Consider the following 25,627-nt stretch of genomic DNA (forward strand, 5'->3'; position numbering starts at 1 on the left):
AACTTAAATCCGTGAAGGAAAAATATCTTCAAAATCACGTTAAGTGACTTTTATAATTATGTTAGAAAGTAGCCCTTAAGCCTATAATGCAATGCAAAGAGCATCAGAATTCTAATTAACCGAGAAGTGGACCAATTTGATGAAATGGATAGACAAAAAAGAGAAAATAATTATGTTTTTAAATTAATAATTATGTTTTTAAATTAATAATTATTATATATCTTCATTTGTACTTAGATTGCCATACAATTACGCTCATGCTTATTTGTTAATCATAATACTCTGTTCTTTTAAAACCAACTGTTATGAATACCTAGCCAAATATGCAATACTTAAGGAAATTTTATAAGTCATAAAAATATGGAAAATACATATATCCCCAAAAACAGAATTTGACTTAGAATGTCTATATAATTTTTTTTAGCAATGTCAATACTCTGTTTAACTAAAAATGAAGAAATTAAAAAGTTGAGCTAAGGAACAAAGGAAGGAAGAAAAAAAGAAGAAACTTTGAAAGACGTTTGAAAGAAACAAAAAAAATAACTTTGCAAATGAAGTAACAAAGCTGTAAAAATCAAATAACCCTGAATACTGCCATTTTCAAACAGTACAATTATGAAAATACAGAAATGACCAGGTTATATTCCGGGCAATATAATCTACCATATCTTTGTTTTTTAACATGTGGTACTGATAAAGAGTACCTGTCTTTGGCCTTTCAGTGTAGCAAATCAACAACAAAAATTATTGTAAAATAACTACTGTGCTTTCAACTTAGTTTAAAAAAGCGGGGGCGGGGGGAGGAGTATTTATTTTAAAACTAGGAGAGAGAAGAAGTGAAGACTTATTTCCTCAGAGAGGCATATTCAAAAAGAAGAGGAAAAAAAAAAAGAGTAAAGCAAAACAAAAAAGAGAATGAAGTATCTACTATAATTGTACCACAAATTCAGAAAACATATTTAAAAGTTGCAGGACAATTATTTGCCTATATCACTCTTGGTATCTTGGTTTTCTCAACTATTAAATGAAGATTCTGGAAGAGATCGCACCTAAGCGCCATTTCTTTCATCTAGTTCCACAATTCCATTATTTTTCCAATCCCTTTAAATGAAAAAAAAAAAAAAAGCCTCTTCGATATTCCTAAGTGTCCTCAGTAAGTCATTGACATATATCAGAGATGCAATATAAAAAATATTTTTAAACAAAACTTAAGGACACAATAACAATCAAAGCACAACATTTTAGGGTGAAGTATAACATACCCATATTACTTTACAAAGAAAAGATGCTTCGTAATAATTCTAAGTCATAATGACCATAGGACACCTGGACTCATAGGAAGCAGCTGATAAATACTTATATTGACAAGAGAAAAACTTCCAGACAGATTTCAGAGTGAAGACTGAAACTAGATTTCTTTTTTTTAAAAGTACTTTTCTGACTTAAAAAAATTAGTCTTAGAAAATTAAAAACACAGGAGTTATACAAAGAATAATTAAAACTATGTATGTGAATGAAAGGTCTCCAAGTAGAAGCTCAACTGCTTCCAACAATAATTCCTTCAAAAACAAGTATTTCAAGAATGAATATAACCAAAATTGAAAAGCTGCAGTTATTCAAAAATATTTAGTAACATAAAACAAAAACACATACTGAATTCTCTACTATTGTGTTAATAAAATGCACTACCCCTTTCCTTCTTTTCTGTCCTTCCCTCTATCTAGTAAATCTTAAAATAAAGTCACCGCCCAATCTAAGTACTAGAGCAGCAAATTATTAACAATTTAAATCAAGACAACTTTCTTCAAGATAAGAATGATTTCTAAAAATTCAATCAAACTGAGAGTAGTATTTATTATATCCATCCTAGCGGAAATGCAGGATTTGAACTCTTATTTAATTAATAAGTTCATTGTGTGAAAATTTATCCTACAATCAAATTATGGGGCCTTCAACGTGTAACTGTTCTCAAAAATCTTTCAAAGAGAAAGAAAAGTTATTCTTCAAAGCTTCAAAAAGTATGCCAAGTTTCTCAAGGAAAGTAAGAAACACTACAGTCTAAAAGTTAAAAATTACTGAGTTCAGAATAAAATTCATTGGATATGACAAATATACTGAACATCAGTAAGACATAAAACAGGTCTTAAAATAAGAAAAATATTAATTTTAAATATCAATTATTAAATGAGTATAAAAATGGTAAAAAATGTTTTATTTTCCACACCAAATAATCTTACCTGAATCATTTTGCTGTTAAAAAACTCAAGATACTGATTTCATTTTTCATCTGGTCCTGTCAACGATGCTATGACAGGCCCTGCAGGAAGCAGCAAAAGATCAATGATGGAGTGCAGATATTATGTGTTTTCATGATCAAGTTTGTCATGGAAAAGGATATCCATATAGTGGTTTGAAACTTAGCAAATGTTGAAAATATCTCAAAAAGTTTGTCAGTTACATAGTAATCTTTATTTTCTATTTTCTAGTCTTAAAATGTTTATTCTTATTCAATATCTTCTTTATCAAAACTTCTTAGATGTGAAATTTTAAAGAATATTTTTACATTGATGAGAATTAATAAGAAAACAACATTCCACAATGTCAAAAATGAAAAATCTTGATTGAAAAATGAAATATGTTTAAAAGTGGAGGAATGATTCTCTTCACTTCTAGAGATGATTATTTTAATCTTATTTTCCACAATGACTATAATTACCAATAAATTACCTATTATTCATAATCTAATTAAGATAAAATTTAGAAGCTTTTTCTTACAAACAGCAACTTCAGAATCAAATAGTTATTGGCCACTCTGGTAAAAATTCCTTCAATAAAAGTATATAGATTCCAAAAAATCTGCAAACTCTAAAACTTAATTACTCTTGGGTAATTGACAAGTTATAGTCAATGGATACCAAAAAAATTCAAGTTAGTAAAACTAATAAAAAAAGTCATAATAATAAAACTGCTTCACAAAGACTCTAAATGATATTTTAAAATTCTGAATTATTTTAAAATAGTATAGCACTTTGCCAGATTTAATTTAAAGACATTTTTTCCTTTCAAAGGCCAATTGATCAACAGGACTGTGATGAGACATCTACATTAATTGGGAATACTATTAGAACATACAAGAAACTTCTATATGTGTCATGGAAGCATACTGTCAGTATTTCAAATAGATCAAGAAATTTAAAACAAAAGAAATGAATGACTGACTTTTTTAGAGTTTTTATTTAATCAAATTTTAATATACTTATAATAAATTGTGTAAAGAACCACTTCAACAGCACTCCTATACTAAGCTGAAGCATCCTAAAAACATTTTTAACATACTATGCCTGTCTTGTTTATTGGAACACGTCAAAACACTCAGCAAAGTTTGCCTGTCAAAGTCCCTAACATGCTAAAAAGATACAACTTAATTTTACATAGGTTCTTTCTCTTATAAAAATAAATAAATGTTAATCTAAGATAATAAAAAAAAGAACTACAATGTACTTCCACTTATTTCCGCTCACTCATGATCTGAAAATATACTTGTGGAATAGCGAACTTTAAATACTTCCTACTTGAGGTTATTTTCTCTTTATTTCTATACCTAAAGCCCCTATCTCCTTTTCATGTAGATTCTATCAGATTCATGGAAATCATTTTAGTTTCAAATATTTCCATATAAAAAATGGAAAATGTGATGCCATATCCTTAAAGAACAGGATGAAGAAAACAGAAATTTTACCAACCCAAGCATCAGGAAGTACTGAAAAGCACTGCTTCATTTCTTGCATGTTACATTTTATACCGTGACACTTCAGTCTCTGAGGGTCAGGTTAATTAAGCTCCATAGCAGCTGCAGTGAAATGTGAGACACATACTGCTACGGTTCCCACCAGTCCAGTCCAATTACCTGTAGTATTCCAGCACTGGACAAGTGACAACCAACCTCTTCTCTCTAGTCACTTGCTTCCACTGGTCTACCGATAAATGTTAGAACAAACTAACCTCTTTTTGGAAAAGACTGCAAAGCTGAATGCACCTGCTGCAGGCTGCAATGATGAGTCCCAGAGAGATGTTTGTCAGTCAGATCTCTGCAGATGTTGTTTAACTTTATGCTAGAGCTTCATCCAAAGATGGAAATGAGATGGCAATCAAGTACAAATCTCCCACCCTCATCCCCCCAATTTTATTCGGAAAGCTGCACTTGCTCATAAAAGTTATCCTTTAAAACAGCTCCACTGAACTGGAAACAACTGAGACTAAACTCTAAGTAAAAAAAAAAAAAAAAAAAAATTATTAGGTGCTGAATTTTAGTTAACAAGTGGCATAACTGTGTTCAGCAAATGTTATTTGTAATATTTAAGAGCGAAAATTAATTTTCTTAAGCCAGAGCAAAACAAAACAAAAGAACCAAACTATAAAAAGACATGTTTCTAACTGGTGGTTTCTTGCTCGGTTTTTAGTGATACCACATACTCCTTAGAGTTCCCAAGACACAGATCGTTTTTCCTCTTTGTGTATTATACGAAACACCTTCAATACATAAATACTGAACTATTTCACCAACTGTGCTCACTATTTTTAAACTATTCCTGAAATCCTTTGGGGGTGATATTTGCAAGACAATGTTGTTAGACATACTATATTACCTTACAATGTCACAAATTTTAAATGAGCTATTTTTCCAAAATCTAGAAGGCTTCAAAAAGCAAATTTCAAAGTGACATTGTGCTATATAATTCATGAAAACACTGACACTGTAAAGCCATAACTTACTAAATCGATAATAGAAGATATAACATCCGGATGAAATTTTAAAAAGAATCAAATAAAATGAATAGCTAAGATTTTTAATGCTAACTCAATCTTTCTAAAAAATTTCATACCACAAAACATTTGCTTTCATGGGTTAAGTATAAAAATTATAACTTTCGGAAAGTACAATATAGATTGTGCTATGCCAGTAACATTCCTTCATGTGTTGAGATTTCCTATTGCTTAAAATGAGAAATAAAGTATTAAAAATGCAGCAAATTTTCAGACAGATATTAATGTATAAGTGAAAGCTTATGGCTCCTCCCACAACTGAGGATAGAGACAGACAAAACATAAAATAACCCACAACCACAGGCAGCATGACAAACATAAATATTACAACTTTAAAGAAAAACACATTATGTGTCAGCAACTCTTTGACAATTCTAAAACCAAAGGTATAGCACAGTGTAACGACAGCTACCCTATTAAATTCAACAATATTGGAAATTATACTTTATTTTCTGTTACAATTATATTTACCTGCTAATTTTGCCTTAAAATATATGCCAGTAAATTTCTAAGATGCAAAGCATCTTAGATCAAAGAAAAGAGTATAGACTGCAACTTTCAGAAGCTATAACAAAAGTATTTACATTGTACTACCAATACAATAATACTCTTCCTGCAACAATGTAAACAAAAGTGATCTATTTCAAACTTCATAAACTCCTCTTATTTCCAAAAGAATTATCATTCTTATACAATCCCAACCCTAATGGTTAAATTGGCCACTGAATTTTCCCCATGTCAAAATTAAGGCAGTGTGGGGTATTTCCTTCACTAAAAGAAAATTTCACTTACATTCTGCTTTTTCATGATTTTTAAAGATTTCACATATAAATAGTTTGTGATTTTTTTAAAAAAGCATCACCCAAGTTGGACAGTGATAAATTAAGATACAATAAATCTAGGAATAATAAGTTCAAATTTTAATTTAAGGACCAAAAAAGGAAATAATTTCTTTTAAATGTGATGCAGTTTTATAGCCACAAGTATGAAAACAGTTTAAAACACACACAAATATATGCTAAGATTATAGAGAATTCCTGTTTGATATAATGAATATCTCCAGTGTCATATAATGGAATAAAATAGGTACACTATGAAGTGTTCTAAAATCTAAGGCATACATGAAAATATTTATTTTATATATCCTTTACTATTCCCAATGAATAATGTATTCAATAAATTTTCCCAATTATCTACCTGAACCATTCATTAAATGATTTTAACAGATAAAATCAATCTATTTATCAACAAAACCAAACATCTTCAGATGCCAAATAAAGGAATAAAAGAATACTATCCTATTGCCATCCTGAAAATGCATACAGTAATGTATTTCCCAAAATGAGAAAGCTGTTTTTTTAATTAAAAGGCCTTAACTTTGGGTAACCTAATTATAAAAAGGATATATAAATAAATCAAATTAGGTGGCTTTAATCAAGTAAGAATAAAAGATATATTCATAAACCACAGGTAATAAGTTAGTATTTTGTAAGATTTAGATTTTTAGTAATAGATAAATGAATTACACAGCACAGCAAAAAAATGAATCTACTTATCGATCTTTTTCTTCCGATTACAGTAATTGATAAATGTACTTTTACACTCCTCATCATACAATTTCCCCAAATTATTTTATTATATATGACATGCTAAAATACACAATGTAATATACAGTTCTATAAATTCTAAATTCATACCAATTAATGTGCAAAAAATGTTTTCTTCATCTCAACCATAAATATTAAAAATTACTCAGAAAAGCAAGGTTGCTTAAGAGATTACTTAAGCAATGTCTGTACTCTGTAATATATACCCTGAAGAAAGTTTTTCTCAAATGCACCAGTATTTTAAGTGAACCTTCTGAACACAATTGCATTGTTTTAAAACTTAGGTATTTGAGAAAATCCATTAAGTTATACAACTGAAGTGCACTTATCCCCAAATATTCTGTCTTACAAATAAGAAACAGAAAAATGCTTCATGAAATAAACATTGGGCATATTCATTGTAAAGGAATATGAGTCATAAGTACATATATGAAACACACAAAAAAAGGGCTTTAATTACTGCATAATCCTACAAGAAAGTCCTTATAACTAGGCAGTATAAATCACAGCTTTATAATTTAGTTCATTTGAGATGAGCAAGGTAAGTATCCCTTAAATATATCTGAGTAAGAGAAGTTGAAAGTAGCTCAGAGGCTGCTATGTTTAAGAATACCAGGACCTCAGATAATTCCACAGGCTTATGGTCAAGTATGAACAGAAAGACTATTAAAGTCTGTCAGAAGAAGAGAGATGTATCTGTCTGAACAGGCAATAACCTAGTTAAAATCGTGTTTACATACAAAGTGTTCAGAATTATTAAAGCTTCTTATAAATTACAGGGCTTTATTTTATCCTTACAATTGATTCCATAGTTTGTGACTGGTTTCCACCTGTTACAGGCAGAGTATAAGCCTTCTTTTATCCAGACATTTCAACTCACATTTGATCAGGTTACGTCACTACACACACAAAATTTTATTCAACGCATTCCAGTTTTCCATTTTTTCCAACGGATATTCTTGCTCTATATGAATAACATGCCTCAGAACTATAAATAAAATAAGCAATTTCAATGTAATAAGAAAAAAATACACAACTGTGGACTAAAAACAAAAGATCTAATTCTAGTTGCACCCTTTCCAACCCACTGAAAATACACTATATTCAAATGAAAAGGCATTTAATTTACTATTTGGAATATCCTTGATAAACACCAATTTTCTGTAACATCCCTGCACATCTGATACCCTCATGTATAATGCAAACAAAGCTATTTCATTTTCATCTATTGACAGTGAATTTAATTTACCATTGCAGCTCTTTCCTAGAACTATAACATTATTAATTCTGCAATCAAGCTCTTTTGAATGCTTTTATTTGCACTAAGGATTTTCACAATTCCACATTGATTTTTTTTCATCATAACATACCTTTTAAATATAAGAATGTGAATATGTCAGCAAACTTTCTTAATGCATAAGGAAAGTTTCAGAGACAAGGAAAGCCATCTACAAAACTACACTCACAGAAAACAAACTTTCGTAGGACATCATATCTAACAGATTACACCTTAGTTTAATAAATGTAATGTTTACCAAACATACTACATTTAATTTACATAACTAAATGATAGTTCCAACCATTCTAAAACCTTCTTATGCAGTACAGTGGTCCACTTTCTACCACCAAGCGATTGGCTATGAAAAAGAAATCCTCCAAATGTTTTGCTTACATTCATACCAGATGTCTTTGCTGTACTAAAGAACTCTTACTGAATTAGATCACTGAAAGCACATCAGCTTTTCTTTCCTACCAAGAAAAAAAAATAAGCAGTGTCGGTCCCCTCAGCACTGAATAAATATTTTTTATGGCCATAAATATGAAATAACCAAAAAAAAAATGGCAGAAGCTACATGAAGGTAAAAGCAAATCAATTAATGTTTTATCTAGCAGATACACTATTCAATTATGGAGATTTTCCAATGAAACTTAAAATCCATATATTAAGTAGCAAAATGATTTTAAAAAGATAAAGATAAATGCACAGAACTATAAACAGTTTAAATTTTAAAAACACACTGAAAAGTACAAAAAAAATAAATTATACCACCTAGGAAACTTGCCATATTCCACTGGGGTACAGTACCTATAGTACCACACAAACTGTTAACATATTTTGATCAAATACAGCTCTTGATACAGCTCTTAAGTAACACAAATTTTGAAGCGTTATTTTACTTCTTACATAATAATATATTTCCTTGTCACAATTATATTAAAAACACAATATTTTAAAAATCTGAAGAGGCAGCACTTGTCCTCTTCACTCCAGGGCCAACAAACAAAGCAATGAAGCAGAAAGAGGTACATAATGGATTTAGAAAGTAAATGGTCCATTCTTTAAGAAGCCTGTCTACCCCCTCTTCTGAATTCACTCTAGACTAATTGTCATTACAATTATGTCTGAAAACTTCAGAAGAACCCTATTTCCTGATGCCAGCTGTCTAGGTTTCTATCTTTAAATTTTAGAGTTTTTTTCCCTAATTAGAAAGAAGTGTTTAGAAATACCCAGAAGATTCATCTCAAAATTGGGTCTACATCATAGACAGAGTATCAGTTATAGAAACAAAACATAACCAAGAGTGAAAATACTCTTAAAATTTTTCCACAAATACTCTAATACATCAAATAAATAAATAATCTACACTATTAAGAATTCTTTCAATACAGCACACAACACAGGTAGATCTTTTATTTCCTTGGGGATTGATCAAACAATCTCTTCACCATTGCACCTACCTGGGTAAAAATCTTTGGACTTAGACAGCTTGATGGTGGCTCCAGTTTCTTTTTGCAACTGAACAATTGTCTGTCCTCCCTTCCCAATTATAGATCCAGCAGCATAACTGGGTATGAGAACCTTTAGAAAATACTGGCCGTCTTCTGAAAAATGCAAGGAAATATACTTCGTTAACACAATAATTTTAAACTTTGTATCCTCCCTCCACCCTCAAGAGAGAAAAAGAGCGATTAAAACATTGGGCATATAGCTGCAGGAAATATGGGGTTAAATTTTTTTTTTTTTAAAGAACGAAAATAAGCCAATTACACTGAAAAATAAATATGTACGAAATGTTTCCCATTCTGTAGAATTTATACTTTCAAACTTGGAATTAAAATCTAAACATGTTCTATTATTTTGCAGCACTGTAGAAACTGATGACTAAATTCCAGTTGTTATTCCAAACATGGAAGTCTTCCAATTCTATCTGTAGTTACTATGGTAAAACAAAATGAACTGACCCTTTAACAAAACTTCAGAGATTTATACCATGACAAACCTTAACTTAACATATTGCAAAATAAATAAATAAAAGGACAGTAAATAGTGATGAGCTATATTTGTTTAACATGAGCAAACACATAAGGACTACAATTAGCCATTGCCTATATCCTACCTAAAGTATGCAAAACAACCATTCTCCTACCAAATAATCCACCCAAACTGTAGGGTGTATTCCAAGCCTTCAATAACTGCCAGGAAATAACTCAAAGTGATGTGGACTGGCAAATCTAACTAATCCTGGAGTATTTCTTTAGCACTCCTTAGTCTACTATGATCTCGTTTAAGCTCATTAATTAAAGGACCTTAAGAAGAATTTTGCCAATACTAAAAAGCTTAGGAGTCATTTACATCAAATACACTTAAAAGTGACCAGATAATGTTCCTTCTCCAAAAGAATCACAATTATTAAAACGAAGGGGGTAGATGAACCAAGAAAGATTGAAATGTTTTAGAAAATAAAGCCAACTCCATAAACTTTAATTTCCGTCAAACTGATCATGTCTTAAATAGGAAACACCCCGGTAAATCCAGCTTCCTTATGTGAATGAACGTTCCAAATTTTTCGGGTGTGCCATTCGCAAAACCCCCATCCGTCTCTAATGTACGTGCTGTAGATAAATTCACCTCTGCCTCGATGCATTGGGTGCATTGTTAAGATGACTCCAGTGCAAATGAAGAAGCGATACCGGTCCCGTTAAAACTCATCTTCCCAGGAAGCGCAGAATGTTAACTAACAAGTCAGAGTACCAGACACCCCCACCCTCGTATGCACACCCCTGAAGACAAATCAGTGAAATATTTGCACCGACAATGTAAGTGCGGTAAGATGCACTCTTCCAGATTTTGCATACTACTTGTGGCCCAAACCAAGGGGATGAAGAGAGCAAAACTCTCCGGTGCCCCAATCATTTGCTCTCCGCTACCCAAGTGCCATTTATTTATTTATTTAATCAGACTGTTAAATGCAGCGCGCATCTTCGGGCGGCCATCACCTCACTCGGGGTCATCCTCCTCCTCCTTAACGGACCCCCTTGCCCAGGTCTAGGATATTTAAATGGTCAGCCTTTCGACCGATTAAATGGAAAGATAGGTCTATTCCGAAAAACCGGTCGCCATTTTGATGAATGATAAACATAGAAATGGAAATGTGTCGGGGCCGGCGAGATGCGGGGCAGGTGCAGGGGAGGGGGCGCGAGGCAGGGCGCGGGAGCCGCCGGGTTCGGGCTGGAGGTGTCCGGGCCGCGGGAGGGAGGGAGGGAGGGCGGCGGGAGGGAGGGAGGCAGGGGCGGGCGGCGGGGGATGGGGCCAGCGGGGAGGTGGAAGCGATACCCACCGCCCGTATTGGTCCTCTTGGTGCTGCCGGCTTCAGGGGGGGCTTCCAGCGGCCTTTTCCGCGAGTCCGGCGGGTCCAGGTCTATGGGAACCCCAGTGTGGGTCCCGTTCTGCTGGATGGGAGCTGCCGCCATCATGTTTGCAGTTCCTGCCGCTTCTACGGGGAGAAGGTTCTCCCTTTTGTTTTGGCTTTTTCTTTTCTTTTTTTTTCTTTTTTTTTTTTTTTTTTTTTTGCTTTTGGGGTTTCTTAAGGTTGTTTTGTTTTTGTTTTTTTTAATCGGATCAATAGAAATCTCTTTAGGAAAAAAAAGCAATGTTGCTGGTTTGTTCTCACTGGGGAGGGGGCAGGGCTGAGGAGCAGCTGCAGTGCAGTGTCAGAAAGGAGACAGGGGAATGGAGGGGGTGTGAGAGACGGAGGGTGAAAGAAGGAGAAGAAAGGAGAGAGGGGGAGAGAGTGGAGAAGGGAGAGGGGCGAGTGAATGAGCGGGAGGAGGGGAGCGGGGAGGACGGGCAGAGGGAGTGGGAGAGCGCGAGGGCTGGCGGGGCGCAGGGAGAAGCCGAGGAGGAGGGGAGAGTGAGGGAAAGAGTGAATGAGCAGGAGGAGGGGAAAGAGGTGGACGCGGAGAGAAGAGTGAGCGGCGGAGGAGGGCAGGAGCCGGGAAGGAGCGCGGCGGTCCCCGCGCCGCGCTAGCGCTGCGCTCGCTCCCGCTGCTGGTGCTGCCGCCGCCGCCGGAGCGGTTCTGCCGTTGCCTGGGCTGCTCGGCGCTGCTGCTGCTGCTGCTGCCGCCCGGTCTCGCTCATTATTTCTCCCGCTTGTTGGGGGGGGGGGCAGGCGGGGAGGGAGGGGGATGGCTGCAAGGGGAGGGTAGTGAGGGGTTGAGTTCGCAGACTCCCACACACTTCGAGCTTGGGTCCCTGCCTCTCAGCAGCGCCGCCGCCGCCGCCTCCCGACGCCGAAGTCTCAGCCTGCGGGGGCGGGGGCGGAGGGGGCCAGTGCGGGGGGGCGAGAGTGTGCGTGTCTGCGCGGGAGTGAGCGCGCGCGGGCTGAGAGCGTGCGCGGGGGCGCGCACCGGCGGCGGGGGCGGAGACGGGGGCCGGGGCGCTCCTGTGGGAAGGGAGGGGGTGAAAGGTCGCGGGTCCCCGGCAACACGGCTCAGGCAAACGTAAGCGGCTAGTCGCAGAAACCGAGGGGTCCAAGAAACCCGCTAGGCTGGAAGGCGGGAAGTAGATATTACTGACAGCCGTGCCAGCCAATAATATGGAAACGTGAGAAAGGCTCTTCAGGCCCCTTCCCAATCGGGAAACTTGGGTATGAGAGGGAGTGAAGGGGCGGGGTGGGATGTCGCTCCAGCCGGGACTGGAGCGGCGACAATTTTGGCTAGTCTGAGAAGGGCATTCGAGTGACCGTTGACAAAAGGTGGGACAGCGTCAAGGCTGAGGAAAAAACCTTAACTGTGTGCTTCCAGGACTTCTAGCTGGGTACATCAGTTTTTATTTTTAAGAGTTAGGTAAAAGACATTAGTTAGCGTCTCACTCAAGGGCGGTTCTACGGGAGATTTCATCACAAGAGTATTACTCACACTGTGTGACTTCGTTAGGGAACTTAAAAGTGTCACTCGCCGCCTTAAATCCTTTCGGAAACAAGCCAGCATATAAATAAATAAAGCTAGGTATGGGTATCCCCTTCACGAGCCGCCGAGAAGCGGACTAAAGACAGGCAACAGCTGAGTGTGTATCCAAAACTAAATACTGAACGAACTATGAATACGAGTAAAATTCAGTGCAATGTGCACAGCTTATGATTATACAGATCTTGGATATATAACGAACCTGAACCACAACCTAGAACACTACAGGAAAAAAAAATACGTATTTGGAGTAGATGCTGAAAGTCTGAAAAGACTCCGTTTACAGATGAGTAAACTGACTCAGTAAAGTATTTTGCTCAAGGTCATCCATCAAGTTAGTAGTTTAATTAAATCAGTGTGCTAGGAGGCAGTGATAGTGGAAAAGCATGGGCTTTGGAATCCAAAATCTTGGTTTCAAGTCCTTGCGGGCATATTCTAAAAGTATGTCTCGGGCAATCCCTTAACATGTTGCTATATGTATTAAGTGCTTACCGTGTGCCAGGCAATCCGCTTCACATGTGGTGCTCTTTACATGCTGTGTATCATGTAGTTATTACTGTCCCCACTTTATGAGGCAGTTTGGGTTTAGAGATATTAATAATTTTCCCGAAGTCACACTGGTGTAAACACTATCGTAATAATTCAAACTGAGGTCGTCCTGATTACAAAGTCTGTCCTCTTGAATACTGCAGTACACTGGAGCCTCAGGTTCCCTCCCACTTAAAAAAGGAACCTCAACTCTACCTCCCGAAATTCTTGAGTCAAATGAGATAATGTCATGGCGACATATTGTAAGATGTAAAAACGTATGAACATATTCACTAGATTTCTAGAACAAAGATGCTCCTTCCCTATACATTTCTACAACAGCACTTCAACATGAAAATGGCTTTAGTATTAAGCTAGCATAGAAAGAACTTCACTGGAATTCTGTAGTATTCTAACCAAGAATACTTGCCTAGCTGAGGCAATAACCTCAGAATAATAGGATAAAATTTAATTCCTGGTAGAGAACGGAATGGAAAAGAATACTAACTCTACTCTTAGTGTGCTTTATTGGAAGGAGCATCTAGGAGGCATTGGGATTTCTGGTGCTTTTAAGTAATGAAAGATAGATGACACTCCGCCGAATGAGGAAGAGAATAACGTTTATTTGGGAATAAAAATTCATCTGGAATATGAAAAACACATTTGCCTCAAGTCAGGGAAGAAGATAAGCTGAGAGCTGAAAGAAAGGGAAAGCAGGTAAGTTAGTACATATTGGTAAAGGTCTGTGAACCGAAGTTCAGAATTTTGATCTGATGTATGATGTAATAGGAAACCACAATGTAACCTTCATGACCAAATATAAAGAGGATTTTTACACGGAATTGGATTTTTTTTTTAAAAAGGGGAAGCTGTGATGAGAAAAAAACGAGGTTTGGAATAAGTCTGTTGTAGTCAAGATAGAGAAAAGGCTGATGCCAGACCTTGTACAAAGTAGTCTGTGAAAAATAGGTAAGGACATATTTTTCATAAATGAAAAATTAGAAAAGGGCTGGGATTTGCAACTAGATTGTTTTGAAACAGTAAAAGACAAGGGACAAAAATAATTCAAAGACAAAGATAGTTCAAAGCTATATTACATTAAAGCCTGGGCAAAGTACTCAATAGAATGTAGTTTTAAATTGGGGAAAGACTAAGTTTTAGAACTGGAAAACCTGAGGTTCACAAATTTCTAAAAATAAGTAAACTATTTCTAAAATAGTTTAGAAAATATTTGTCATTGCCATGTGTAAGTTAGATTCAAAATGAGCCTTCTAAATTAAATTGCCTTATACACATAAGCTTACTGAAATAGTCATGGCACTGTATTCTTACGGTATTTATTTGACCCTTCTGTTATTCCTTCTTTAGACTTAATATTTAAATACTATTCACCACTACATGGGACCCAGAAGCAGAAGATAAGATTTTTAATATGGTTAGTATATCTAACAGTAACCAAGCTATGATATGCCAGCAATTACAGAGACTATCCTAAGCCTCTGACCTGGTCAAACATCTATGGATCAGTCAGCTCTGAGCTGATTTGGTCAATGAAGATTATCAGAGAATACATTCCAATTAAGGCTCTATTCCCCAGTATATTTCATTGTCTTTTGAAAAAAAATTATACTTCTCCATTGCTCACTGCATATACCTCTACCATTCTGATTAAACAGATAAACATTTTACCTGTTGTGTTCTGCATTTGTACCAGCTAATAAAACTGAAGAAAAAAAAAGGTAAAGCAGCTCCCAGTTCATTAATAAGCTGCTATACAGCATGCTATATTATTATTACAGCATGCTATACATCTTACGCTACAAATAAACTGAATGAACTTTTCAAAAAATATAATAGAAACACTTGACCTTTTAATTCTTTGAAAAGAAATCGTTTATTTTTTAATTAACCAAGCAATTGGCACTGCAAATTTAATAATATTTTAACACCTTGACACAATAGAATTTGTGTGCTTTTCCTTACCAATTAGTTGATGACTTATGAACATAAGCAACTATGATAGAAAATGATATTAATCTGCAGAACAAAATCCCCAGTCTTTATTGGCTTTCATTAGGTATCCTTTTCCTTCCTAAATTTTAGTCTGAGTAACAAAAGATAATATATTTTCAGTAATAATTATTGGCTTTCTAGAGGAAGCACAGTTAGTTGATATCCAAAAATATCCCCAAACCTATTTTCTTTATCTCCATGCCCCTACCTGTCCTAAAATCAGTTCCGTTACTAAACAACATAAATACTGAGTGTTTCTCTGCAGCCTATGCTTTGGGAATATATTTTCTGAGTTTATGTTCTATTAGAAGCAGATCCTGAGTTAAGGATTCAAGTGCAAGTAGTTTATTTTGGAAGTGATTTCAGGAAACACGGTAGCATCTTGGGGAAGTGAGACAGGGAATGGAAGCGAAGCAATGAAGGGTGTGAATTCCCAGGCAAATTATCACTGTGAGCAAACAGAGCTTAATCTCACTGGGATTTCCTGGAAAACCACTTAAAATAGTAGCCTTAGAATTATCCCACCCAAAGCATGAGAAAACAGGTATAACTATACACCACCTCCCTTTAGTCATTGGCCGAGGTCTATTCAATGCATGCTGGCCCATCTTCCAACTGCTAGAGCTGCATCTTTTTCTGAGGACTTTCTATGGAGGCTGGAGGCTGTTCTGCCCTTACAGAGGCTGGAAATGCTGTGGAATATCCCCCACCAATATGGGAAATCAGGCCAGCGTGCTCTGAAATGGTAGACAAGGAGACATGGGTAGGGCAGTAACAGTTTGCTACTAGTATCAAAATGAAATTAGGAAAAAGGAAAATGAGAAGCCTGTTACTGCAAAGTACTGTTGGGAAAGATCAAATAAATATGAAAAAATTTGGAAAGCTTAAAGTACTAAAAAGAGTTTTACAGTTTTCACAATCCAAATATTGTAACCAAGCATAGATTGTCAACAGCCCAACTAATTTTTTCTGTTTTTAAAAACCGCGTTTTTAGTTTTTTAGACAGAGAGAATCAATATACCTATTCTAATCCTTTTTTCACTCAATGCAGCGCAAAGAAAATAGGAGCAAATACATACCAAAAAGTATATCACCTAATCCTATATCCCAGGTCTTATATAACAAGTTCTATAAATAGACATTGATTAGAAATATTTTTCTAAGATTGCACTTCTTAAAAAATGATTTATTGAAACTTATCATCTCAAAAATTCAAACAGCTTTTATGTTTATGTATCTAATAATATAAATTCACTGTCGTGGATATGTTTATGAAACAGTCTATGAAAGCTCACACTAATTTATATAGCGACATGAATGTGTTATTAGCATTATTCCAGAAAGTCCCCAAACCTCAATATTCCAGTTGCAAATGTGTTATGACACACATAATAGATAATGAGATACGTTAATATTATAAAAAATCCTAATTTCTTTATCATGAAATGCATGTTTAGACAATAAATAACACTTTCCACAGCGTGATAAAAAGAGCCTTGTGATAATTGGAACATGAATATATAAAAGGTTAACCTTAGGGGAACCTGGGGGAAGGTATTGGGGAACTTCTATCTTTGCAAATCTTCTTTAAGACTAAACTTATTTTAAAATAAAAAGTTAAAAACAAACAACAAAAAGAACCTTGAACTGATAATCTGGTTCTGACTCTTAAACTTACTAACTTTGTTACCTACAGTAACTCACTTACCTGCCCTGAGTTTCAGTTTCCTCATCTATAAAATAAAATTGGAAAATGCTCTGTAAGTCTCCAAAAACAAATTTCTATATTAGTATGTTTGCTACCATTCATAGAATCATACAAAGAAAATTATCAAAATCAAAGTACATATTGTGTGCTTTAAGATGCATTTTAAAATCAGTTAATAATCCACATTTTGAAGATGTACTTTAGGTGCAATGCAAAATAATATACCAAGGAAAACAATTTTGATACTGTAAAGAATATATTTATTCCCAATTTTTTGCATTTAAAAATAATAATTCACTAAAATCTATAGTTGAAAATATTTTCTTGAGACCATAATTCAAATTGTGAAGTTTCATCTTTTAAGCCATTTGGATGTGAAAAATTGCTGGGGTGAAAAAAGTAAATGATAAAGTTGTTAAGACAGAGCAAAAAAAAAAAAAAGAATAAGAATAAAAAGAGCTATAAAAGTAAACTAAAGAAGCAATAGTTGAGTAGTATTCATATGTTTTATCAACTAAGTTTAAATCACTTATCAGTTGCTTCCATAAAACATCTTCAACTACACATACATTATATTTTATTCTGATAATGCCTAGAGTGATCCTGAGTCTTCATTTGACCAAGATGTTCTTGGCTTGTGCTAGATGTCCCAGAGCAATTATCAGTTACCCTCAGAATTTTCCCAATTTGGACAATAAATTATGTGGTCACCCTAATAATACTCAAGAGCTTTGACTTTTTGTTTTAGCCCTGCCAGTTATAAACCATAAAGTCTTTTTTATTCATCAAATTCCTTTAAATGGCAACTTCCCATGTGTAATAGTAGAAATGTTTACCATAGGTCAATCATATATTACATTGTGGTGTAATAAATTAGCACATTCTCACATCCTCTACCCTCCATGATGTTTTATTCCCTATCTATACTTTTATTAGCTAGAGCTAAGACCAAAGATTAAGGACAGAGGTAGAAAGGAGTTGAATAGAATTTTTTAATGTATCTTTTCACATTTTAACATGGAATCTATCATTTTGATAGGATTACTCCTTCATTAGAAGGTACTGTATGTATCAAGATGAAGTGAATGAAGAAATAATAAATGAGACATCATAAATATAATAAAATACAACTTCAAATGATAAACCACTGGACCCACAGATAGCATCAGGGAATTGCTTACATTATGGATTGTTCAGATTTCCTGTCTGTTTACTTCTTGCTGCTCAAAAAAGCCATAGTCCTTCTTGACTTCCAAACAAGCTTTTAATGTTTCTGGAAAGCCTTCTTTCTATTTGCTATTTCCACTGTTTGTTATAGGTCGAATAATTTAAAGTTCTCTTTGTCTTATAACAGTGTTATTTGTGTTCATAAGTACAAAAAAATTGACATCCTTATATATTTTTAAAAATTACATTACCATATTCATCCCTAGATTCTGCCTTGCTATTTAATCTTTTGGTTTCACTATGTAAGCATTTCTGTGGTAGGTGAGAAGTGTTTAATTGACATCACGTAATTCTAAATTCTTTTATCCACGTGTCATTTCATATAACTAAGAGAATATAGAGCTTTCTTATTAAAACCTACATTTTATGTATGGATGTTTATGTGCATATGGTATAGAAAGAGGGTATGTGAGTGAGTGTGTGTGTGTGTGTGTGTGTGTTTGTGTGTGTGTGTGTGATAGAAAGAGGGAGACAGAAGAGGCTGGATATTGCAGTTCTACCTAATGTCTGTAGTGGGGTAGAAAAATTAGTAAATGCAAAATTTGCCTTTACTTAGCCTTTTCTTCTCAAGGTTAAGTATTTGTGGGCTTTTAATGTTTTTAATTTTACCTTCTTATTATGGAAAATTTGAAATGTATTCAAAAGGAGATAAAATAGTATAATGAATCCCATGTACCATACGCCTACCTTCAAAACTGTAAACTCATGACCAATATTGTTTCATTTATAACCTCTCCCTTGGGATAATTTGAAGCAAACTCTATCATACCATTTTTATTCTGAAAATATTATAGGCTTTTAAAAATATCTAAAATATCATCATTACAATGAAAATAATTGACACAAACTTCTTAATACTGTCCAATATCTGGTCTGTGTTTAAATTTCCTCAATAGTCTTAAAAAGTTTTTAACATTTTGTTCAAACCTCAACCCAAATAAATATACTGTTACTGGTTCATGTTTCTCAAATCTCTTTTAGTCTCTATCAGTCAGGTTTCAACCAGAGAAGCAGACCACTAGGATATATACTTTTTAAATTTATACACACACACACACACACACACACACACACACACACACACGGGTATGTATACATGCACACACATATATAGATATAGGTACTGTCTAGATATATAGTGATAATAAGGGAATTGACTCTGGTTAAGCAAGCCCGAAGCCCATAGATGGGCAGTCAGGAAGGAAGGACACAGAGGGAAAAGAGAACAATTGCAGGCCCAACTGTGCTTGGAGTCTCAGATTTTCAGAGACATGGTTGCTTTGATGACTACCACCTGATTTTCAGGTCCACCCAGAATAACCTCCCTTTTGATTAACTCAAAATTGGAACTTTACTTGCATCTCAAAATTTCTTCACAGCAGAACCTATTGTTTGATTGAATAACTAGGAGAGGTTTTGTCTGCAACAAAATGTCTGCTGCCTCCCTTCTGTTCTCCAGCTCTCACAAGAGAATATCCCTTGTAGACCACTCTAACTAGAAACATACTAGACTGTCGTCATATCACACAGCCATCACAGGCCACTGTTTGTCAACTTGGCACCCATATACATCTCTTTAAACCATATTTAATCACCAAATAAAGACAATAGTCAAATCATACTTCTGACTAACATAATGAACTTAATGACATGATAGAATGAACTATCCCACGTAAAACTGAAAAATGCTAACCCTTTCCCCAGGAGAAGATACAAAATCTTCGGGTGATGTTCACACGTCTCCTGTGATATCCTATAAGTTAAATATTGAAATATAAAGTTAATTGTTATTAACACATGTTACATGATAAGAGGATGACAGAGGTAATAAAACAAAAATATTTAATATATATACAAATATTCGCATGAAAATAATAAAGAAATACTCATAATGATTATTGTCTTCCTTTCTGCAAATGGTCACATTATCATAGCTGGTATTTCTTCCACTACCTTCTTTCATTTCCTTCTTCCACTACTCTTTCCATATTCCCTTTGCCCTCAGCAAGCACCTCAGCTGGTTGTGGTTCTTTGCCAAGTGGGATGACCCAAACCTTAATTTCTAAAGGATCTGGGCTATTAGAAATCCTACCTGAATTGAGTTGTCATAGTTTTCCACTGACTTTAATCAAAGTACATAGGAATACAAAGAGATGCCCTAGGGCAGGGGTCCCCAGCCTCTGGGCTGTGGACCATACCAGTCCGTGGCCTGTTAGGAACCGGGCCGCACAGCAGGAGGTGAGCAGTGAGCGAGCAAGCTTCATCTGCCTCTCCCTATCGCTGCCCATCGCTGGCATTCCCGCTTGAACCATCCCCCCAACCCTGCCCTATCCGTGGAAAAATTGTCTTCCAAGAAACCGGTCCCTGGTGCCAGAAAGGTTGGGGACTGCTGCCCTAGGGGATCTCCTGTACTTCAGACAGAATCTACTTTACCCTCATTGTGCAATAGCACCCTATTTTCCTTGATAGCCAGGACTGATCACTGCAGCCAGCATAATAACTCCTTTCTTTTTCTGTTGATTCAGAGGCTTGAAGAGCCCACAGTGGCCAGATGGCAGCAGCCACTTCCAGTTCAATGGAATATTTATTGTGTCCCCTGGGGGATGCATTCCTTGTTTGGAAACTATGACCTCTAGGCCAACATACCCTAAAGACATGGGAATGGAAAAGAAACATTTTGCTAACCAAGATGACTAGAGGCAATGTGAGAGGAGCGGCTCTCTTTTCCAGCTCTTGGATTTACAGTGTAAGGATTCGTAAATCCTGGTGATGGGAGAAATAGCACCGTACGTTAGAGGCTGATTTAAAGCATTGAGCACATCCTAGAGGACATTGTCTCAATCTCACAAGGTATTGCCACCTACCTGGCACCATAACTGAGTCATCAAAAGAGCAATCCACAGTCCTATTAAGCCAGCTGCTTCAGAATGTTGATGTAAGACCAGGGAATACCATGAGTAGGAGCTCATTGTCACACAGTATAAAATTTTCATAATATAGCAAGATCCTTTCTCAAGGTCCCCTTCTACGATTTGTAAATTGATTCAGGTCTAGAATTTGATTCAGGGGCCATGACTCTATTTTGGTGATTCAGATCAGGCTTCTGATCACTAAACTTAGAATTTTCCATTTATACAGATCAAGTAAAAGTTAAGGAGGCTTCCCGTCTCCGATGTTGAAGTTTGCATCTCTGAAAGTTAATTTTGGGTCTTTTTTATATCTTCCAAGAATCCACTTAGTATGTTGAATAAATCCTGTAGATTCTTGAATATATGGGAGATAGTTACAATAATTGTTTTAATATCTTTATTGATTCTCTCCTTTGTCATTTCTGATTTTTTTTTTAATTGAGCTCCACTTACTTTTTAAAAAATTAATTAATTAATTAATTTTTGGCTGTGTTGGGTCTTCATTACTGGGTGCGGGCTTTCTCTAGTTGCGGCGAATGGGGGCTACTTTTCATTGCGGTCTGCAGGCTTCTCATGGCAGTGGTGTCTCTTGTTGCGGAGCACAGACTCTAGGCACACGGGCTTCAGTAGATATGGCATGCGGACTCAGTAGTTGTGGCTCGCGGGCTCTAGAGCGCAGGTTCAGTAGTTGTGGTGCACGGGCTTAGTTGCTCCGTGGCATGTGGGATCTTCCCGGATCAGGGCTCGAAACCACGTCCCCTGCGTTGGCAGGCGGATTCTTAACCACTGCGCCACCAGGGAAGTCCCTCTGATACGGTTTTGGTTGTTTGCTTTTTCTCTTCAATATGAATAATATTGTCTCACCTTTCTACATGTCTGGTTATTTTTACGGTATGTCAGGCATTGTTAATTTTACATTGTATGATGGATATTTTTGTGTTTCTACAAATATTCTTGACCTTTGTTCTTTAATGTGGCTTCTGGAAACAGTTTGATATTTGCGGGTCTTGCTTTAAGCTTATGAGATGGGGTGAGGTCACCTTATAATCCAGGGCTAATCTTGCCCCACAACTGAGGCAAAACCCTCTTAGTACTCTAGTAGAGTGAATTATGAGGTTTTTCATTTTGAGTAGAGGGAACAGGAAATATTTCTAGCTCTGAGTGAGCACCAAGTACTGTTACCTCTAATCTTTAGGTAGTTTCCTCCAGTGCATGAGATGATTAGTACTCAGCTGAAGACTCACAGGGACCCATTCAGATTTCCAAAGTTTTATCTCTGTGAAGCTCTTTTCTCTCAGCAATGTGACACTCTGTGAACTTTAGCCACCCTGTTTGGTGTTTCTCAAAAAGCTAAATATGGAATTCCTATATAACCCAGAAATTCCACTCATAGGTTACATACTTACCCAAAAGAATTGAAAACAGGTTTCAAACAAATACTTCTATTTTTTTCAGTGTTTATTGGAGTACAGTTGATTTACAGTGTTGTGTTAGTTTCAGGTGTACAGCAAAGTGAATCAGTTATACATATACATGTGTCCACTCTTTTTTATATTCTTTTCCCAAATAGGTCATTACAGAATATTGAGTAGAGTTCTCTGTGCTATACAGTAGGTCCTTATTAGTTATATTTTTTAGTTTTATAGTTTTTATAGTTTATTTTATATATAGTAGTGTGTATATGTCAATCCCAATCTCCCAATTTATCCCTCCCCCTTTTTCCCCCCGGTAACCATAAGTTCAAACAAATACTTTTACATGAATGCTAATAGCAGCATTATTCACAGTAGCCAAACACTGGAAGCAACTCACATCTCCATCAACTAATGAAGGGATAAAATACGTGGTATAGTCATACAATAGAATATTACTTTACCATAAAAAGAAGTGAAGTACTTATACATGCTACAATGGAGATGAACCTCAAAGAGATTATACTAAAAATATAATAAATATGTTCTCATTTAACATAAAGTATATAGCCTATATGTTCAATGAGAACATGTTTATTGTATTTATCTGGCTATTCTACAATGATAGAAGAAAGAATACACACACATACACCCCCCCCACACACACACACCTCATACACAGTATACTTCTGTTTAGCTTTTAATTCCTGTCAAAAATATTATTTAATAAAAAATATATCACAGTTCCTTTCAAAAATTATGCATTTTACACTGGTTGTAGCCTTCATAATCGTCTTTGAAAAAATGTATATTCAACTACTTTGCCCAGTTTTAAATTGGGTTATCTTTTTGTTGTTCAGTAGTAGATGTTCTTTATATATTCTGGATACTAGTCCTTTATCAGATACATGATTTGCAAATATTTTTTCCCATTTTGTAACTTGTCTTCATTTTATTGATACTGTGCTTTGATACACAAAAGTTTTAAATTCTGATGAAGTCCAACTTATCTATTTTTTCTTGTTTCTTCTTTTGGTGTCATTTCTAAGAATTCATTGCAAATTTAAAGCCATGAAGATTTACTCCTATGTTTTCTTCTAGGAGCTTTACGGTTTTAGCTCTTATATTTAGGCTACTGATCCATTTTGAGTTAATTTTGTATATGATATGAGATAGGGTTCCAACTTCATTTTTTTTGTGTGGAAATCCAGTGTCCCAGCACAATGTTAACTATGCCTGTCATGTATCATGGAAGGTATCAGAAGCCAGAGGATTATAGTTATAACTTCCCAATGACCTAAATATTAACAATACTCTATTTCTTAATTAAAATTTAGGTAAGTCTATTTATTGTTACCTGAGAAGGAGGACAAACATAAGGAAGGAGATGATAAGATTCTCTTTTAGATTGAATATAGTTATCAATATCCCTATCAATAGTATGTTACAGAGCCTTCAAAATGCCTGGGTACTCACACACTAACTAGGATTATGATATATAATTTTGTATACTCTCTACATCCTCCATTCTTCAGAAGCCCTACTACCCCCATGACAGAAAAACCTGTGGTGCTAAAGGGTAAATATTTTAACTGTTCCAAATTTTCTCATTATGCATTTTCACTTCTCTGCTCCACTAGCTCTTCTTATAATGCTAAGCCAAAATGAATGGTAACCCCACCATGCTAAACTTCATAAACACTCAGATTTCCTTTATGCCTTGGCGTTGGTCTAATAAAACATTTTCCCTGTTAAACTGAGGAAGAATTGGAATTTTTCTAATAAAGTTTAGTTGGAAACTAAGAAAAGAAAAAAACAGGAAGCATAGAAAAATAAAAGTTTAATCCATTCCCTGTATACTAACAACTGAATCTTTATGGAAACTTAGCCATAAATTGGTTTAGTTAGCATATGTTTATGGAACACCAAGGCTTGCTTCCCTTTTTCTTACTTCAAATATGCCAAGGTGGCATGTTAATCCAGGTATTGTTAGCTGGAGATAGATTTGGAATACCCCCACAGCTAGGTAATACGTTTCTCAATTTCATTTACAGGTTTATTTTCAGGTCTTCATCCCCAACTCCAGTCCCAAACTATAACTTTTAACTTCAACCGATCACGTGAGCTAAGACATGGACCCATAATCCCCTAACTAATCCCAAGGATTTCAATTGCTTATTTTATTAATACAACCTTCCACTCCACCCCTGACCCAATCATCACATGTCTTTATCTTTCACCTATTTGGCTTATCCTTTGCTGAATCATTTTTACTTACTGGCTATGAAGTTAGTTCTACTTTAAGTGAAACTTAGTTCCTTTACCTGAATTTGTGTGTTGGGAGTTATTGAGCTATTATCTGGAGGAAAAACCCCACCCAAGAGTTTTTGAGGCATGAGTGGCTCATCCAGAAGAAGGACAGAGATGTCAGTACTGAGAATTGAGAAAGGGGAAGTGATTCTACCTGAGAGACAGAATTATAAAATGTCAGAGTCCACTTGCATGCAGCTAACCTTAATGGGGAATGGCTGAGTGATGGGAAAAACAAACCACTTAGCATTGCAGCCTAGAAGGCAGTGTTATAGGTCTTTGAGGCCAAGCTTGCACTCAGTGAGTGGCATCACCAGGGGAGGATTATTGAGCCTGTCAGTGAATCAGTGCCCTACACAGAGCAGAAGTTGAACTGCAATAAAGGCATCATGGAGCATAAGGAGATCATAACTGCCATAACGACCACCTCCCTGCCACCATTCCATTTCTGGACAGGTACCAACTATACCTCTTCCAGGTCTTTGGATATTTCTAGCGAAGAAAATAACCCCATTTATTAAATACAACAAATATAATTTTTTACCACTCTAGATGATGGAGATTTGGAATATGGTGTAGTTTGTTTTTAGAACAAATAAAGCATGCTACTTAGTATGTGGAGCAAATTCACACTGGCTACATTAGTATCCAGTCCTGGTCTCTAAAGCAGCCCTGTGGTTCTGATAGAAAATGCCATCATTCCCTGCTGGAACCTGTCTGAATCCTGTCAGCTCTTCTGACAGAAGCAGAGTTTTCATCTTTTACACTTTCTAAAACCCTTTTTCTATTGAACTGCCCACTAAATTCCTATTTTTTTGTCAATGAGAAATCTCTGATTTCTCA

At 35.7% G+C, this 25,627-nt stretch overlaps 1 protein-coding gene across 2 annotated transcripts in view; it reads right to left on the reverse strand.

Moving 5' to 3' along the window:
- Window positions 1-11,834, reverse strand: part of NOVA1 (NOVA alternative splicing regulator 1) — a 140,278-nt gene extending 128,444 nt beyond the window's left edge. For both annotated transcript variants that reach the window (XM_036844455.1, XM_036844454.1), the window contains exons 1-2: window positions 11,051-11,834; window positions 9,171-9,314 (exon numbers count right to left, since the gene is read on the reverse strand). In XM_036844455.1, coding sequence (XP_036700350.1) covers window positions 9,171-9,314; window positions 11,051-11,186 — 280 coding nt within the window. In that variant the 5' untranslated portion in view covers window positions 11,187-11,834. The remainder of the gene's footprint in view (window positions 1-9,170; window positions 9,315-11,050) is intronic.
- Window positions 11,835-25,627: the final 13,793 nt, after the last annotated feature.

This window comes from Balaenoptera musculus, chromosome 2, assembly GCF_009873245.2.
Source record: "Balaenoptera musculus isolate JJ_BM4_2016_0621 chromosome 2, mBalMus1.pri.v3, whole genome shotgun sequence".
Taxonomy (NCBI): Eukaryota; Metazoa; Chordata; class Mammalia; order Artiodactyla; family Balaenopteridae; genus Balaenoptera; species Balaenoptera musculus.